An 18995-nucleotide genomic window follows, 5' to 3' on the forward strand; every position below is an offset into this window, starting at 1 on the left:
CCGCGCCTCGATTTCCCCCGTTTTTTTCCCCCAAGGTGGGCTGTGGGTGAGTCCACGCGTGTCCTCCCGAAAAAAAACCTGCCTTTCGTTTAGACTTGGATCCAGCCGCTTTTTCTCTCTCTTTTTTTGGTCTTGGTAAGTCCACGCGGGAAGCGGTTTTTTTTCCTCCCCCAAATACTCCTGGCTGGGGGGTCGCTTCTTTTATGAAGCTAAAATATAAAACGTGCCCCTCTCTCTAGTCTAGAGGGTGGGTTCCGATTGGCACCTGTTCGGAAGCCCCTGAAAAAGGGTCCGTCGGTAAAGGGAGGGTAGTTTGAATCTATGAATGCACAGAGAGCCCTTGATTTACGATGACAGGTCCAGAATTCCTGTTGCTAAGCAAAGCAGTTGACGGGATGGCGCCTAATTTAACGACCCTTTAGGGCGTGGCTGTTAAGCGAAGCATTCGCAGTTCTTAAGTGAATCCTGTGGTCATTAAGGGAAGCTGGCTTCCCCCATTGTGAAAGTTGCAAATGACAATCCCAGGACCCTGAGATTTCAATCAGAGTAGAGCTTGAAGGGACCTTAGAGGTCTTCTAGCCCAACCCCCCTGCTCAGGTAGGAGACCCTATACCATCTCAGACAAGCAGCTGTCCAGTCTCTTCTTAAAAACCTCTAGTGATGGAGCACCACAACTTCTGGTGGCAAGCTGTTCCACTGGTTAATTGTCCTCACTGTTAGGCAGTTTCTCCTTAATTCCAGGTTGCTTCTCTCCTTGATTAGTTTCCATCCATGTTTCTCGTCTTTCCTTCGGGTGCTTTGGAACATAAGTTGACCCCCTCCTCTTTGCGGCAGCCCCTCAAATATTGTACCACTGCTATCATGTCCCCCCAGTCCTTCTTTTCTCTAGACTAGCCAAACCCAAATCCTGCAACCGTTCTTCACGTGTTTTAGCCTCCAGTCCCCTAATCATCTTGGCCGCTGTTCTCTGCACTCTTTCTAGAGTCTCATCCAGTTCAGTAAACAAACTAACATAGTTCTCTTTGTCTGAGTTTCCTTGAAGAAGACCAGCAGCTGGCGGGCTGAAAATGGAAGTCATCAATTACCTTTTCGATGGCTAGAGATGGCTCAACAGTGGCTCTTTGGGCTGTAGACACATATACACATACGAAATTAAAGAAGCGTTTTTACAAAGTTTTTTTAAAAAAGATGCACACTACACAATATCAAACAGATATATAAATTCATCTCCTTCCTTTCTTCTCTGTTTCCTGGCTCACCAGCCTGTTGGGGAAGATGAAGTCGGTATTGATCGGAAGCAAAAACGTGGTCTCTGTCCCAGAAATCCTGATCGGCATTGCTGTTTTCTCTCTCCTGCTGCTCCTCTTCAAAATCCGGCAACGGATCCCACCGGGATTAAGGAAGCTACGAGGGCCGAGGGGGTATCCCTTGATTGGAAATATCTTAGACCTGGGGAAAAATCCTCATTTGTCTTTGACCCAGCTGAGTCAGAAGTATGGGGAGGTCATGGTAATTCATCTTGGCGCAAAGCCAGTGGTGGTGCTGAGCGGGTTGGAAACCATCAAGCAAGCGCTAGTGAAGCAAGGGAGCGACTTTGCAGGACGCCCAGATCTCCACAGCTTCAAGTTCATTGGGGATGGTCAGACCTTCACCTTCGGGAGGAATTCTGAGGAGAGCTGGCGCACTCGCCGAAAGCTGGCCCAGAATGCTCTCAAGACCTTTGCCACCTCAACCAGCCCAAACTCGTCAACTTGCCTGCTGGAGGAGCACATCTCCAAAGAGGCAGAGTACCTGGTCACGAAATTCCACGATCTGATGAAAGAAAAGGAGAGCTTTGAGCCCTTCCAGTACGTGGTGATCTCCGTAGTCAACGTCATCTGTGCCATGTGCTTTGGGAAGCGTTACAACCACGAGGATCAAGAACTTCTGAAGATAGTGGACATCAACAATGACTTTGGGCTGGTGGCCGCGTCTGGAAATCCAGCTGATTTCTTCCCAATCCTCCAATATCTTCCCAACCGCAGCATGGAAGCCTTCAAAGATCTGAACCGGCGATTCAACGTGCTGATGCGGAAGCTGGTTGAAGAACATTATGAGGGCTTTGACAAGGTGTGTCATTAGACATTAGGATTGTATATAGTCACCAAACAAGGCTTGGAGGGAAGTGTTGGAAGGGGTTATATCTGGTCTGAATGCAGGGGTCTTCAAACTTGGCCCTTTTATGACTTGTGGACTTCAACTCCCAGAATTCCTCAGCCAGCATGCCTGGCTGAGGAATTCTCGGAGTTGAAATCCACAAGTCATAAAAGGGCCAAGTTTGAAGACCCCTGTCTTAATGCCTTAGATAAGTTTTCCTCAAGCTCGGCAACTTCAGGATATGTGGACTTCAACTCCCAGGATTCCGACTGAGGAATGCTGGGAGTTGAAGTCCCTACATCTTGAAGTTGCTGAAGCTGAGGAAGTTGATCACCTCTTATTAACTGAGTTAATCACTCTGGCTGACTTTGCACAGCATGCTAAGCAAAGCAAACTGGACACATCATGGTTTGATGTGATGGGTGAATTCCAACAATGTGGCTTGAATATTACCCCGAGTCAGTAGAGGATGTGGACCCAGCCAATCCTGGATTATTCAACAAACCACCGTTAACCAATACTCAGTGAGAATGACTCCTCATGACCTAGTTTGCAGAAAAGTATTTGGCATGTGGTTGTCTAAATAACAATGTTCGTTCTTCATGAAACTGAGAGTCGTGTGGGCTGGAAGTTGGTGTCACATCTCTCCTTCTGGTCTGTATTCCAGAACAACATCCGAGATATCACGGACTCCCTCATCAGCTTCTGCCAGGATAAAAAAACGAATTTAAATGGCAACAATGCCCTCAAGGATCAGAACATTGTTGGTATCGTCAACGAACTCTTTGGAGCTGGTAAGAAACCCTTATCCTAAAAGCAAGCCCTGTCTTTCTTCTTCCCATGACCATTTCAGCACCGTCCATTTAACAGACAGGTGTCAATGCATTTAAAGAAAATAAACCTTTGTAGCCATCAAGACCCACCTCTGATTCATAATTCCCCCAGATGCACAAACTGGCTCCCATAATTCCACGTTTCTCAGCCATTACTCTATCTTTCCTGGGTTTATTTTTGGTCAAGACAGAATTGACAGATGGAAAAGAGATGAGTCGTCTTCATCATCATCATCCTTGGTAGTAATGCGTGTGACAATGAAATTTTCTACTTGGCAGGCTGTTAACATATTTTTTTCAATAGAGTCCTCCAAATTTAATTTAACACTATCCTTTGGAGACTTTTGAGGTCAGTGTTTCTCAACCGTGGCCACTTGAAGATATGTGGACTTCATCTCCCAGAATTACCAAGCCAGCATGATTTCAGGCTGAAAGCCTTTGGCAATTTGCAAAAACGATGCCATTCACTCAAGCCGCCTTCTGACCAGGCTTCTCCAAAATGAGCTAAGCCAGGGGTAGGCAACCTTGGCTCTTTGATGACTCGTGGACTTCAACTCCTAGAATTCCTGAGCCAGCATGGCTCAGCATGGCAACCTCTCCCTGTCCCCTCAGCATGGCTGGCTCAGGAATTCTGGGAGTTGAAGTCCACGAGTCATAAAAGAGCCAAGGTGGCTTACCCATGAGCTAAGCCCTTGATGACTTAGCATTAGATATGGCTCACATGCTGACGGTTAAATGAAAGCATTTAATATCATACAGGGAAACCCAGACCCCAATCTGCACTTCTACATTTTGATGCTTAAATGCTTTTTTTTCTTCCCCTTTTTTTGTGTCTGTCCAGGATTTGATACTGTCACTACGGCTCTCTCCTGGTGCCTTCTGTATCTGGTGACTTACCCAGAAACCCAGAGGAGAATTCAAGAAGAACTAGGTAAATCCAGATCTGTCCCTTTCCAAGTCTGGCTTTCCATTGTTATTCTGTAAATCTTGTTGATTTATTTATTTGTATCCTGCTTTTATTATTTTTACAAAAAACGCAAGGCGGCGGTAAACATATCCAACGCGTCTTCCCCTTCCTATTTTCCCCACAATAACAACCCTGTGAAGTGTGTTGGGCTGAGAGAGAGGGACTGGCCCAAAGTCACCCAACTGGCTTTCCTGCCTAAGACGCGACTAGAACTCACTGTCTCCTGGTGATGGGCTCAAAGTCACCCAGTCACCAGTAGACCAAAGTGACTCTTATTTCTGTTTTCCCCCTGACCCACAGACCAAATCATTGGAAGAGAAAGGACACCCAAGCAATCTGACCGTGCCATGCTCCCTTACTCTGAAGCTTTTATGTATGAGATGTTCAGGCATTCATCCTTCATTCCTTTCACAATCCCGCATTGGTAAGTTTGAACTGACTGGAAAGTAAGTTATGTTAGAAAATTAGAGATCAATATGACAAAAAGGCGTGGGCAAGTGATCCAGGATCTCCTGAGGTACTTTGAAGTACCACCATCACTTTATTTTATTTTATTTTATTTTTTGGGGGGGGTTGTTTCCAGAGAGTTTGGAACAAATATGTAGGAGGCAGAGTTAAGCTTGCCATCAGCTTAGAATCATTAGGTTGCCATAAATGCTCCAAATCCAACCCCTCTGGAATTCCATTGACTCTTCTCTGGAGTCAATTTAATACTGAACTTTAATTGACTGGATTCTTTTGCGTAGGCTTAAGCAATAAATCTTGCAAACTGCAACTTAACACACTGTCCTGATTTTGTTGTGGGTGAACTCAGCTCATTGTAGTAGATTCAAAAAGCTAGACTTCAACAAACTGTGTCTTAGTGTGACTTGTGAACACATCCCCATGGTGACTGTAGGGTAACAGAAAATACTGTTAGTGACTTGCACGAGACAGTAGTTTGTCAACTTTTAAAAAAAGTTGATTGAATCTTATCAAAAGAACCGACTGTGTTCATGTGGTTCTGTTAATACTAGTCAGTCTGTTATCTTACTGCAAATATTCTCTTTCTGTTTAGCACCACTAGGGACACAGTTTTGAATGGCTTCTATATTCCTAGAGATACCTGTGTGTTTGTGAACCAATGGCAGGTCAACCACGATCCGTAAGTATTGCCAAGAACAGCTCTTTACCTAACTGCCAAGCAGAGCAAAACTAGAATTCTTTGTGCAGTCAATTAAAAGCTGGGTTGCATTTATGGCCTTGCGGTGTCTTAAATTTCATTCAGACATAGCTGCTTTAAGGAGTTGTAGTAAGGGCTACTACTGTGTGATACTTCCACATATTTAAAAGACTTACCTTTGTGGAACTGAAGCAAAGACTTTTCACAGCCCCCGTAGCTAATTGCAACTGTGGTTGTAAATCAAACTTGAATATACCTGTACTCGTGCTTGGGATTAAGTATTAGTAGCAAAAGTAATGAGGACTTTAGAGGCTTCCTACAAGCCTTTGGAAGGGGGAATATGGGCTGTCTGTTCCTTCCCATCTTTATTCTAGATTCCGGTTTCCCAATCTCCGCAACTTAAAAATTTGTGAACTTCAGTTCCCAGAATGCTCATCAATGGCCAAGATGGCAGTGGAATTCTGGGATTTGAAGTCCACACATCTGGAAATTTACATTTATTTTATTATTATTTTTTTAATTTTTATTACATTTATATCCCGCCCTTCTCCGAAGACTCAGGGCGGCTTTACAAACTTAGCAGTAGCCTTCATTCTATGTATATGCCTGCTTGTTAGGGCTTTCACACACACCCCAAGCGGCATTATTACAAAGTCAGCTTAATTGCCCCCAACAATCTGGGTCCTCATTTTACCTACCTCGGAAGGATGGAAGGCTGAGTCAGTTAGAGGAACTGTGGGGATATGCTGAATCAATTCAGTTCAAATCAATGAACTCAACATCTGTTCCCTAAGACGTATGTGTAGTACGCTCACAAAAGATCTACCTGATCACCACATCCATTTGGCAGTTGGAAGATCTGGCTAAAAGAGAGACTGGGTGAAATCTTCACAAAACCTTATTAGGTTCCACATAGATTGTTACCAAAGGAAAGGGTTGGCAACTTCAGAAGTCATGTTCCAACTCAAATGCGGTTGCTTTAATCTGGCTAGGCAAAGGATATTTGAATGTGTGTTTTCTCCTACTCTGCCAAGGGGGTTTCGTAAAGAGATAACCTAGATATGGGGTCTGGCTGAGGAATTCGGGGAGTTGAAGTCCACAAGTCATAAAAGGGCCAATTTTGAAGACCCCTGACCTAGATGGTGTGTTTGCATTTTTCTTTCCCTTCAGGAAACTTTGGAATGAGCCTTCTGTTTTCAACCCGGAACGATTTCTTGCGATTGACGGGACAGGAATAAAACGAGCAGAGTGTGAAAAAGTTATGGTTTTTGGCTTGGGCAAAAGGCAATGCATTGGACAGAACATTGCGAAATGGGAGGTGTTCCTATTTCTGACCACCTTGGTGCAAAAACTGGAATTCTCCTTGTCTGGCACAGAGATGATGGATGCAACTCCCGAGTATGGCCTGACCATGAAGTACAAAAAATGCGAACACTTCCAGGTCAAACCCCGTTTCTAGCCAGGGAGAGCTGGAAAGAGTGGAGGCTGACCCTTGTGCAAGAAGGGGGGACAAGGGGTTACTTAACTGAACTAAACGCTATCTCTTTTCTTAATCTACCTCGTAGGGTTTCTGGTGGAAGAAATTGCAGAAAATAGTATGCATACTCCTTGGAATTCTCAGAAGAAAACTGAAATTAAAATATGACCAAAAAAAGAGAGTACTAAACATGATCATTTTAAGTGTGATGACTGGGGAATTATGCTTGAAAAAGGTGCTTCGAATTATTAAATGCACTTTATGTATTAATTGTCTGCCTAAGAGCCACTGATTCTGCAGACGTATGTGTCATATTCTAGCCTAGAGATTAAATTTTGGATGGCCCAGAAAACCTCTATTAAGTATTATATGTATATTGTAAAAAAAAATAAAAATAAAAATAGCTTTCTACGAAATGGTTTGTGAGTGTCAATTGCTCTTTTAAAGGAAAAATTGGATAATAATTTTAAAGGGATACAAAGCATTAGGAAAACAGTAATAAAAACGGTGACCTGATGCTTTTTCTAAATAATATATTGGGCATTTACAGTTTCACACGCATTTTTGCACACGCACAGATTTTGCTAAATTCCAAAAGAGCTTCCCCACAAAGTTTTGACTGATTGACAGAAATTACAACATTTCAAGGTTTGGTTTATGGTCTAGCTCGGTATTTCTCAAGCTTAGCAACCTTAAGACGTCTGAACTTCAATGCACTTATAAAAAAGTTATAAAATTACCCTTTTCAAAGTTGCTATACAAAAGTTATAAAAGCTGAATAACGTAAATAAATAAGACTCCCATAAGTCCCTAACCAGGGGGATTCTGGGAGTTGAAGTCCACCCATCTTAAAGCCTGCTAGGTGAGGAATTCTGGGAATCGGAGTCCTGACACTTTAAAGGTCGAGAAAAACGCTGATCCGGCTTTCCCCAATATCGCCAATGCGCATGCCCAGCACCCCGCGAGTGCCTACTATTCCAACCGCCTTGGCTTTCTCTCGCGCGCATGCGCCCTAGCATACCTTCCCACGAAAGCCACCGTCTCTCCGCTTCATCCCTAGAGTGCCTTAAAGAGAGACGGAAGCGGAAGTGACGTCCGCTTCCCCTGCTGGGCGACATTTCCGGAGCGAAGGCGTCCGAAGCGGAGAGTCGAGCGAAGCGGAGGCTGGAGCCCGCGGTTCCTCGGCTTCCCCGTCCCAGGTGTGAAGGCGGCCGCGGGAGGGCCTGTGCGGTGGCCGCAGGGTCCCCGCCTCTCCGCCGGCCAGGGCCGCCGCCGCTCTCCCGCCTGGGGCTGTTCAGGCAGGGCGAGGAGGCGCGAGGGGAGCCTCCCCCTCTGGGCTCTGCTTGGCTCGGCCACGCCCCTTTGGAAGGGGAGTGACGTCACTTCCTCCCCTCCCCAAGTTCAGTTCATGGAGCAGAATTGAGCTGGGGGGGAGAGGTCGGAGTGGGGGGGGGAAGACCCGGGTTCGAGTCTGCCCTCGGACGCCCTTGCCGTGATGGTCCTGGGTTGCTCTTCCTCCCCCCCAAAGGGATCTTAGCCCCCTCCCCTAAGCTCAGTGGGGGAGATTCCCCCCTCCCCCACCATTTTATCCTCCCCCCCCTAGAGCTGGGAAATAAGGAAGGGACCGTCCCAAGTTCTGCTGCAGGGTTTGAACTCGCAACCTCAGCCAGTTTAATGGGTGTGGACTGCAGCTCCCTGAATTCCCAGCCAGCATGTTTGTCAGCCCACCTGCCCCTCTGTCAGATAGATAGACCGATAGGTCAGGGGTCCCCAACCCCCAGTCCGTGGACCGGTACTGGGCTGTGGCATGCCAGCAACCGGTCCGCACAAGCAAGCAAAGCCCCATCCGTGGGATGCAGGCAGCACAGAAAACCACGCACTCTCCGGTCCGTGGAAAAACCTCTCTCCACGGAACCGGTCCCCGGTGCCCAAAAGGTTGGGGGCCTCTGTGATAGGTGGATGGACATATGGATTGATGGGCAGCTCGGAGTGACAGACAGGTTGACGGACAGCCAGGCAGATGGACATACAAAGTGAGCGATGGGCAGACCGATGGACCAGCCAAGCCCACCGAATAACTTTCGGCAATTGCCCTCTTAACCCGGCCTAGGCACCTGGTGGTTCGGGAGCAAATAAAAGATTTATCCTTAACAGACAAAATATTTCAGGAATTATTTCGGTGCAATCTATGTGGAGCCCTTGATGCTCTCTGAGCTTGGGGACATTTCCTCACCCGACTAGATAGCCTGATCAGTGCTATGGTGATGTTGATGGTGCTCTGATGGTGATTATCTCATATTGATAAGATAACCTTTATTGTCATTTTTTATTATGAGCACACTGGCCCACATTAAAAATGAAACTCTGGAGCCTGCTTTCAAAAGGCCGAATATATCTGCCCATATACATACCTAACACACATATACGCATGCTATATGCATACATACATACATATGAGTAATGAAGTAATCTTGTTGGCCCATGAAACGTCTGAAAGATAACCAAGCTCAAAGAGCATCAAGGACTCCACAGTTGGACCCTGAGCTACAAATATTCTCTTTTGGTGCAGTATATATTAGCTCATCATCTCTTTGATTGTTTTGCAGCAATCCGGGAAATCATGGCTACCGATTGGCTTGGAAGCATCGTCTCGATCAGTTGTGGAGACAGCTTGGGTGTCTACCAGGGAAGAGTGTCTGCTGTCAATCAAGCTAGCCAGACAATTTCACTCACACGGCCTTTCCATAATGGAGTCAAATGTTTGGTACCGGAGGTTACCTTCAGGTAAACGCTTCTCCGGGACTCTTCATTGAGGCTTGAAAACGGAATGTTGTCGGGCGGTTTTTCTGAAAATATACCAGGAGGCATTGCACATTCCTGGTATAGGGTATATTACATTCATTCGTGGTATATTTGTGGTTTATATTTCATATGAGCCCTGGTGGCGCAGTGTTTAGAAGGCAGTACTGCAGGCTACTTCTGCCGGCTGCCTGCAGTTTGGCAGTTCGATTCTCACCGGCTCCATGTTGACTCAGCCTTCCATCCTTCCGAGGTCGGTAACAGGAGGACCCAAGATTGTTGGGGACAAATATGCTGACTCTGTAAACCGCTTAGAGAGGGCTGTAAAGCAGTGGGAAGTGGTATGTAATAAGTCATGGCTACTTTTCAGAACTTCTAGCTGATGTCGAATTGCTGTCTTTTTTTGCAATATGTGTTTATAGAGGGGATGGGTTATTTGGAAAGCTGGAAGCATCTTTTGAAAATGGAAAATGGGTATACATTCGGACAATTGAAAATGACTTGATTGTGGTTTGATTGTAATTGATTGTGGGACTTTTTTTCCATGCTTGGGGAAAACCAGCAGCCTGGAAGTCTGTCAGTTCTTACAAAAGTGAGCTACATTAAAGAATGCAAGTCTTGAACTACCTGAAATCATCTTTTAAGTGACTGAATAGACCTAGGTTCTTCTGACTGTCATTTCTGGTGGTTAAACTTTGAACCAGGGTGATTTATGTTGCTATACAGCACTCTTCCCCAGCCTGAAGCCCTCAAGATGCGTAGCTCTTCCTTTTCCACCTGACGCTGGCCGGAAGTGAGCAGAACAGGGCAGAGGATGCGACGAGAGGCAGGCGTTGTGGGCAATTAACCCCCTCTCTGGTCCTCTTTCCCTGTTTAGGGCTGGGGACATCACCGAGCTGAAGATTCTGGAGATTCCAGGCCTTGGCGATAACAGACAGTGTGGAGACTTCCAGCACCCCGACCTTGGCATTCCAGCTCTCGAGGGCCTGGGTGGCGCCAGTCAGAACGGCACTGGCAAATTGCCGAAGAAGCCCAGCAGTGCCCCCCAGAACATCCCCAGGAGAGCCGATGCAAAGAGCCAAGAGGTTGCCCTTTCTCCCCAGCTGCACCCGTGTTCTAAGAGCTACGTGGATCGACACATGGAATCCTTGAACCCGTCAAAAAACTTCCGCCGCAGGCACAACTCGTGTGAGTCTCTTTGGCATCGTCTCCGTTGTCCCACCTTGGCGTGGCTCTGCCGCTCTGCCCAGCTTCCTGTGTCTTGAGATGCTGAGCTTGGCCCTGCCGGTTCTAAGGTGGCTGCATTTACGCGTGTTCCTTCTACCTGTCTTCATAAGGCATTTCCTATTCTTGTCCTTTGAACCTCTTCCAGCCGTGTCAATATCCTTTTGAAGATGTGGTACCCAGCATTGTGCACGGTCTCCAGGTGTGGTCTGTCGAGAGAGAAACAAAGACTTCACGTGTCTTCATACTATTCTTGCTGTGATGCAGAATGCTTCTGTGGAGCCTGGCGCACGGGCACACACACACACACACACACACACACACCCTTGACTGTTTCAAAATAGGGGTATTAGGAAGGGAAGGGAAGAAGTCTAGCAGAGGCTGGAGATACTGGCTTTTAAAGTGGGCTAAGCCATGATGTGATTTGCATCATTCTGGCTTAGCATGATGGTTGGACCTGGCCGCTGATGTCTTGTAAATCATCATTAACAGCTGGAGTGAGGAACCCAGCTAGTTATATACTATATAAATGGTAAACATGAACAGTGGTTTAGTGCAGTAACCTTCATATACAGGCAGCCTTAAAACCTTATGATGCAAGTCCTTCTCAACTTACGACTGTGAGCTTGGAATTAGAGCCGTAAATCACACCAGTTGTTCAGCAGATCACCCTCTGACCATTCCTGATTTTAACAACCTTTTTTTGCAGCAATCCTAACGTGAATCCACTGTCTGCCATGGGCCTTTTTTTGCCAGTCACCAAAAATAAAGGCGGTTTTCAGCAAAAACCACATCTCCTGCTTTTGGGCGGGGGGTTGGACTAGATGACCTACAAGGTCCCTTCCAACGCTGTCATTCTGATAAATTGCAGCCCTGTGATTGTGGGATGCTGCAAAGAGCTGTGAATGCCGATTGCTGAGAACTCGAAATGTGATTCCCGTGACTGGGTGGGCAGCCATCAGAACTTGGAACCCAGGTCTTAAGTAATCCTGGGGAGGTCCGTAACTTCAGCCAGTCATAAGTTGAGGATACCATAGGATACCATAATCCACCCTAAGCATTTTGCAGCCAAGGAAGAACGATTTAAAAGGCAGCGTTGGGGGCTTCATCCTCCAGCAAACTGCATCCGACTCTGTAAGCTAGAGGTTCCCAACCCCCGGTCCGTGGACCGGTACTGGGCTCCTTTGACCCCACTGTCTGTCAGGACCCACCCCAATCCACGTCTTAGGAAAACAAAAACTCTTGGAGTCAGTTCTAGTCCAAAAGGAATTTTTACTAGGACATGCTTGGTTGTGGGAATACAAGACAGGACTTGGTATTGTTTTACAAATTGAAACTTTATAAAGGGTTCCCGGTTCAACCCCCCTTCCCTCAACCCCATTTGGTCAGCCCTCCATCATTTTACTTCGTGTCATGGGGAAAAAAGGAACTTTGAATCTTTATGGTTATTGCCTTCTTCCTCTACAGAATTAAATAAAGACACAGGCCAGATGCCTCCTCCTCTAACCCTCCCTTTTGTTCCCCCAGTTCAAAAGGTTTCCCTTGGTCTTTGAAATAACCTAAGGCAGGCTGAATCCACATGCGCTCCTCCTTCCTCGGGAGATGGCAGAATCCATGGGGGGGGAATAATGTTTTAAACATACATTTATGAATGTGATATAAATGGATTCTGACACTGTCCTTCCTCCCAGGGTCGTCCAGCAGCCGCCATCCCAATCAGGTGACTCCAAAAAAAAGCGGTCCCAAGAATGGCCAGATGAAGAACAAGGACGACGAGTGCTTTGGGGACGACATTGAAGAGATCCTGGACACCGATTTTGACTTTGAGGGGAACCTGGCCCTTTTCGACAAGGCCGCTGTGTTTGAGGAGATCGAGACCTACGAGAGGAAGGGCGGGACCCGCTCCCGAGGCACGCCGAGTGAGAAGGCCGCCCGTTATCGCCACGACGAGAATATCCTGGCGTCTGAGCCCATCGTGTACAGGAGGATCACCGTTCCCCAGCCGAGCAAAGAGTTCTGCACGGGTAGGTTTGGCTCTTCCCACACGCAGGCAGTCCTCGACTTAACGGCTGTTCGGTTAGCGACCGTTCCAAGTGAAAACGGCACCGGGAAAAAAATGGACTGGCGAGCGTTTTTCACAGTTACAACCGTCGTAGCATCCCCATGGTCACGTGATTTAAAATTTGGACGCTTGGCAACCGGCTCGCTTTTATGACAGTCGCAGCATCCCGGTATGTGCGTGTGTGAGTGACGTGATCCCCTTTTGCAATCTTCTGACAAGCAAAGTCCCCGGGGAACCCAGATTCGCTTAACAGCCGTGTTCCTAACTTAACAAGGGCAGTGTTAAGGTGGTAAAACAGGGCAAAATTCACTTTGCAACTGTCCCAGAAATGTCGGGCTAAGCTGAGGCTGTAAGTTGTACAGACTTCCTGTAAGCCTTAGGAAATGGTTTGGGGTGGTGCTTTGAAAAGGAAGGTCTAATAGCGATGCGGTTGCCCTCAATCTACTTCAGACGTTCTGCACAGAGAAGGAACTGGAGCAAGCTGGTGTATCTGGCCACCGCTGGCCCCCGGTGCTCCTCTGAACTGTGGCCCAGTTGCCTCCAGCAACCCGGATTAGGTCGCAGAGCGGTGCTGCGATTCTCACGTCACCCATTTAATTTGCGGCTGACCACAGTCTAGTTTGTGCAGGGGAAAAAGCCTGTTGCAGTTGCAGGCAACCCCACAGATGCAAGCAAGGGTGATGAGGCCTGGGGCAAATGCGGGGGGGGGGGGAATTTGGCATAAATCGGAATAAAGAGTGGGAGAAAAGCAGGAGCCCAGCAAAGGAAGTGTAACTGCCTCCTTCAGTGTCCTTCACAAAGCTGTGTCGGTTGCCGAGTGCGGTGATACCCTATCCAGGCCTGAGCTGATCTGTTGTACTCTTCTATCTCCCAGCCCGAGTGTAATTTAAATATGGCTCCGGGCCAGCCTCCGGTTGCAGCTCTGTAATTACACACACACAAACACACAGAGAGAGACACACACACACACCCCTCTAGCTTTACACGCTACCTTTTTGATTGCCGCCCTTCCTGAGTTTATTTAAGACCGTCTGGTTGTGATAAGCTGGTCCAACTGGTCGCCCTTGCGTGAGGGAGAAGCAGGGAGGGGAATCCGCTGGGCGCTCTCACGCCGAGAGCGATTAGCACACAGCAGCGTGCAGCTGTAGTGCAGCAGTGGCCTTGCGTGCAGCCGGGCTGGGTAATTGCACACCTTATCTCTCTCGTGTTCCCAACAAGATCCCCTTACCTGAAGGGCTATTGTGAGCCAAGAGCTGCGGAGGCACGCGAGGCTGGCGAAATGAGAACACGAATATCATGTCGAAAGAGGCCCGTTCCCCTGGACAGTAGCCCAACTCCGCGCCCTCCGTTCACCACCCTTGGGGCTCAGAGGCCCTGCAAGAGTCCTCGGTTTACAACCGCTCGCTTAGCGCTTGCTTATTTCCCAAACTCTGCCCACAGAGAAACAGTGGGTTTGCTCTTACAACCATTCTGTTCGCAGAATCACAGAAGAGCTGGAAGGGATCTTGGAGGTCATCTAGTCCAACCCCCTGCTCAGGCAGGAAACCCTATACCATTTCAGACAAATGGCTGTCCGGTCTCTTAAAAACTTCCAGTGTTGGAGCATTCACCGCTTCTGGAGGCAGGTTGTTCCGCTGGTTAATTGTCCTCACTGTCAGGAAGTTTCTCCTTAGTTCTAGGCTGCTTCTCTCCTTGGTTAGTTTCCATCCGTTGCTTCTTGCCCTGTTTTCAGGCGCTTTGGAGAATAGCTTGACTCCCTCTTCTTTGTAACCAGTGCTTGGGTCTCTCTGACTTTGAACATGTAGGATTGGGTGGTTGGGTTTTTTGGGGGGGGTTTGGTTTTTTTTTCCCCCCGCAATAAAGTTATCACTGTTTCAAGTGTGGGTTTCAAGAACAAAATAGCCGAAGCGCTGATACTTAATGCAATAAAGCCTATCAAGATAAGGCAGCCACTTTAATTGGCTGTGAACATGCAAGGTCAAACTACCTACAGTTCGGCTTCCCTTTTTTCCTGTAATAAGCTTGTCACAAAAGACATTAAAACAACCTGTTGTTGCCAGTTGGGTTCCCAAGTCAGGATTCACTTCCATTTGACTGCATTTGCCCATCCCTCTAAAGCCAAGACCAAACCAGGTTCTATCGCTATTAAAAAAAACAACAACAAACGGATCTTGCGTTTACCTCGGTAGGTGTCCCATCCAGATTTGGCCCTGAGGCTACTGAAATAATCTTTGAGAATAATCTTTTTTTTCCCCCTTCTCTGTAGCTGTAAGCCAGGCCTTAAGGAAGGGACGGGGTCATTGTGTGCTTCCACTAGCTCAGGGGTAGGCAAACGTGGCTCTTTTATGGCTCGTGGACTTCAATTCCCAGAATTCCTGAGCCAGCTGTGCTGGCTCAGGAATTCTGGGAGTTGAAGTCCACGAGTCATAAAAGAGCCAAGGTTGCCTACCCGTGCCAGTAACCCCTTTTTTTTTAGCCTGAGGTGTTGGTAACTCTAGTTCAGGCACATCTGGAGGAGCACAGCTGCCTTGCTTCTTCTCGACGGTCTGGATTCTGGACCTCAGCTCTGAAACCAGCTTAAGTCTCTTTTAGGCTTGTTCACCTGCTGGCAAAGAGAATTGGGACCAGCCCTACTTCCTTGAGCTTTACGCGACTGAAAAAGCCATTCGTTGTTTTCGACGGCCCTAAAGAACTCCGGAATGGGATGGCCAAGTTTAAAAGGGTCAAGTCCCGTGGCTTAAGCCTGACCTTCCTTTGGATGGCGGCGTAGGGGGATGGATCTGCCTTAATCCCTTTTGCTCTTTGATAACCCTGTTCCGATTCTGGCATTTTCAGATTCTGGGTTGGTGGTCCCGAGTGTTTCATACGAGCTACACAAAAAGCTGCTTTCTGTGGCTGAGAAACACGGCTTGACGCTCGAGCGGAGGTTGGAGATGACCGGGGTGTGTGCCAGCCAGATGGCGCTGAGTTTGCTCGGAGGACCCAACAGGTAAAGATTCGGAAGTGCTGATTCCTAGAGCGGTGGGGACAAGCCGGCTTTTTCCTCTCCTGCACCTTAGCCGGCAGAGTCACGCTTGACGAAAGTAAATCCTCCTCCGCTTTCAGGCTGAACCCCAAAAACATTCACCAGCGACCCACCGTTGCCTTGTTGTGTGGCCCTCACGTGAAAGGGGCCCAGGGGATCAGCTGTGGGCGACACCTTTCCAATCACGACGTAGACGTCATTCTTTTCCTCCCCAATTACGTCAAGATGCTGGAATCGATCACCAACGAACTGACCCTGTTCAGCAAGACACGCGGCCAGCAGGTGTCCAGTATTAAAGGTAATTGCAAATATGGAATGGGGGGAGTGTGTGTGGGGGGGAATTCGCTCTCTTTTCAATTTCTCTCTACCAATAATGGAGAATATTTGTAGCTCAGGGTTGAAATGAGGGGTCCTTGGTGCTCTCTCAGCTTGCTGGTTTTCTTGCAGACGTTTCATGACCCAAACTAGGTTAACATCATCAGTTGCTAGTCCTACACTAACTAGCCCTGATGAGGCTACCTAAGTTTGGGTAACGAAACGTCTGCAAGAAAAACAGGCCGAGCTCGGAGAGCACCAAGGACCCCTCAAATTTATCTCCCAATTTCAAAGGCTTCAGACGGTTAATTAAAACAAGCCCCCAAATCATAAACACGGTAAAAGCAAGCATAATAAAATAACAAACAGAAAAAAACAGGATAGAACTTTTTTTTTAAAAAAAAAAAGCTGCCTGCTACTAAAAATTTTCCAGATCGCCACCCAGATTTTCCCACCATCTAAAAACTAGGAATTGGGAAGCCCGAATCGGGCTGTTTCCAAGCACTCCCCAAAACCATCCGTTCAGGGATTCAAAAAGTTGCATCGCTTTTTGGAATCCTCCAAAAGTCACGTCGCCTTTCAACGTTGGTTCGTGCCACAATTAAATGCGTTGCACTCCCTTGACCTTTCCAAACACATCTTAGGAGGTGAGGTCAAGATTTGGTACCTCAAAGAGTTTTAAGGCTCTTAAAATCAAATGTCTTTGTTTTAAGGGTGGGGGGAAGGCTTAGGAAGAGGGTGGGGTGGTGGCAGTTGTAATCCAATCATGCTTTGGGGTGTGTGTGTGTGTGTGGAGATTTGGAATATACTTTTTTGCTAACGTCAGGGGGGCAGCTGGAAGAGGCCAAGGAACTGGAGGTCTAGTAAAGCTTCTCCGTGCGAAAAGCATTAGCTGCTTTCAACCGCCTGTTACATTTTTGAATCTTATTAGCTCCATCTAGCGGGGAGATGCTGGTTTGTTTTTCCATCTCAGGGTTACAGCCCGAACAAGTGAATTGGGCCACAGGCAGAGGTGACAGATTAGACTAAGAGGGCCCCAAGGTCCTTTTTTGAGTAGCTACTAGGCTTTTTGAGAGACTCCTGCACAACCTTCCATACGTTGTTGCTTTATTGATTTGTGCTCCACCATTCGTGGAGGGCTTCTCCTTTGATCTCCACCGCAGTGCTGTGAGAGAGGAGCTGGTCCCAAGCTGTCCATGGCTGGATTTGCACCTGGATCTCCCCCGCTTAAGCACCACGTCCCGTCAGCCCAATGCATCAGGCCCTCTCTTTTCCTTCCTCCCTGTAGATCTCCCCGAGACGCCCGTGGACCTAGTGATAAACTGTTTGGATTGCCACGAAAACGCTTTCCTGAGGGACCAGCCTTGGTACAAAGCGGCCGTAGACTGGGCCAACCAGAACAGAGCCCCCGTCCTCAGCCTAGACCCCCCCGTCAACGAAATGGAGCAAGAGGTCGACACCAAGTGGTCGCTGGCCTTGGGACTGCCGTTGCCACTGAGCGAGAGGGCTGGCCGGCTATACCTGTGCGACATCGGCATCCCCCAGAACGTCTTCCAGGAGGTGGGCATAAATTACCACTCGCCTTTTGGCTGCAAATTTGTCATCCCGCTGCACTCGACCTAAGCTAAAGCGAGGGACGCCTGGCCCCTCTCGCCCAGGAGAAGACCACATCCGACGGATTCCCGGCCGTTACGAAACGTTTGGACGCCTGAAGGAAACATTAAATTCTGGGCTGTGTTTCTGCTCCATGGAGCAGTGGCGCAGCGCTGGGTGTGTGTGTGGGGGGGGGAGAACCGCGCGGCCTCCCCTTCCTCTGAGCCATCCACGCTCTTGTGCCATTGCCGAAGGAGCCTAAGGCAGCTCGCGTCTTCAACCCGCTCACAGCTGGTGGTGGGAAGATGAGCAGGGAGGTCTACTCACGCCAGGAGCCCTGCTGTGTTTGGTTGTGTACCAGACCGTTGTGATTTTTCTTTTTAAACTCCTGGGTTTCTTTTTTGTTGTTGTTGTTGTTTTCTTTTTTTCTTTCAGCACTAGAGTGGGAAAGGTTGCTTGGGTGCTGCCCCTGGCCTTCCAGGATCACCGGAGCAACGGCCAGAATTTGGCTGTGCTGGGATGGTCCTCTCTCTTTCAAACTCGCGTGTTCTTGGATGCCCACGTTTGGGTCACTGTGGCACCATGACCTGCTCCGTTCCAAGACCGGGCCTCCTTTTCGTTTCCCCACTCGTGGCTAAGCTAACACTTGCTTCTCCCATTTCTGCTCGTGAACGTTGTGTGGGTGTCATCGGGGGGGTCGGGGTGCTTGAGGAGCAGATGAGAGAGTGCCAGGTTTTAGGTTTCCACCATTAACGTGCGTCCTGCCATCTTAACTGTGAAGAGCATAGGCTGATTAATGGCTGTTCCTTTTCTTTTTTTTCCCCTTCTGGTGTGCGTGCGACTGTGTGCACAAGGCAGAAAGGACCAAGAGCTTTGTTGGGCCCACGCTGTCCCCATTGGATACAAAAGGTCCAGGAAGAGTGCTTGATCCTGGCACAATGGCCTGCTTCCCTTTAGAACAAGCACACAGCGGTGCTTATAGACCGGACGTCAGGTAGTCCAGAACACCAGTAAGAGGCAACTGGCTTGCAACGATTGTGGTCGTGCACACTGAAAAGCCCATGAGCCACTGCTTCTGTAGGCAGTCGTAATGACCCTTGGTTCTCCATTTTTGTGGGGAATTGTCTTACGATTCTCTCCGGGGACCCAGTTCTTGCTATAGCGGGGGCTTGTTCCTGCAGTCCTGTGGCGCTGTCTAGATTTCAGGCGCTCCATGCATTAGCCAAGTGGGATGCTGAAGGCGCCTGGCTTCAAGAAATCCACCACACTCTGCCTTTTCTTGTCTCCAAAGATGCCATGCAGAATTCTCATTCATCACAATGATTAAACTGCAGTAAAAGCAGCTCGGTTGCCAAGTCGTATTCATTTCCATTTGCTTCCCAAGCAGGAAATTGGCGTTTCC

The 18995-nt window shown here is 48.0% G+C and overlaps 2 protein-coding genes across 3 annotated transcripts; both read left to right on the forward strand.

The window, feature by feature from the left end:
• Positions 1-641: 641 nt before the first annotated feature.
• Positions 642-7178, forward strand: LOC308673428 (cytochrome P450 1A5-like). The gene is made up of 6 exons (XM_081337067.1): positions 642-2109; positions 2804-2930; positions 3811-3900; positions 4237-4360; positions 4994-5080; positions 6269-7178. Exons 1-6 carry the CDS (start codon positions 1276-1278, stop codon positions 6555-6557), a joined length of 1551 nt encoding a protein of 516 aa, XP_081193193.1. The 5' UTR covers positions 642-1275; the 3' UTR covers positions 6558-7178.
• Positions 7179-7697: 519 nt separating this feature from the next.
• On the forward strand, positions 7698-18935 carry EDC3 (enhancer of mRNA decapping 3). Of its 2 annotated transcripts, XM_081337068.1 has the most exons (7): positions 7698-7774; positions 9182-9359; positions 10252-10562; positions 12290-12622; positions 15496-15649; positions 15766-15983; positions 17289-18935. In XM_081337068.1, the coding sequence occupies exons 2-7, from the start codon at positions 9196-9198 to the stop codon at positions 17621-17623; spliced, it is 1515 nt and encodes a 504-aa protein (XP_081193194.1). In that variant the 5' UTR covers positions 7698-7774; positions 9182-9195; the 3' UTR covers positions 17624-18935. The 2 variants fall into 2 exon arrangements, with proteins under 2 accessions (XP_081193194.1, XP_081193195.1); XM_081337069.1 differs by lacking the exons at positions 7698-7774; positions 9182-9359 and adding an exon at positions 9385-9715.
• Positions 18936-18995: the final 60 nt, after the last annotated feature.

This window comes from Vipera berus (assembly GCF_964194415.1).
Source record: "Vipera berus genome assembly, chromosome: 12".
Taxonomy (NCBI): Eukaryota; Metazoa; Chordata; class Lepidosauria; order Squamata; family Viperidae; genus Vipera; species Vipera berus.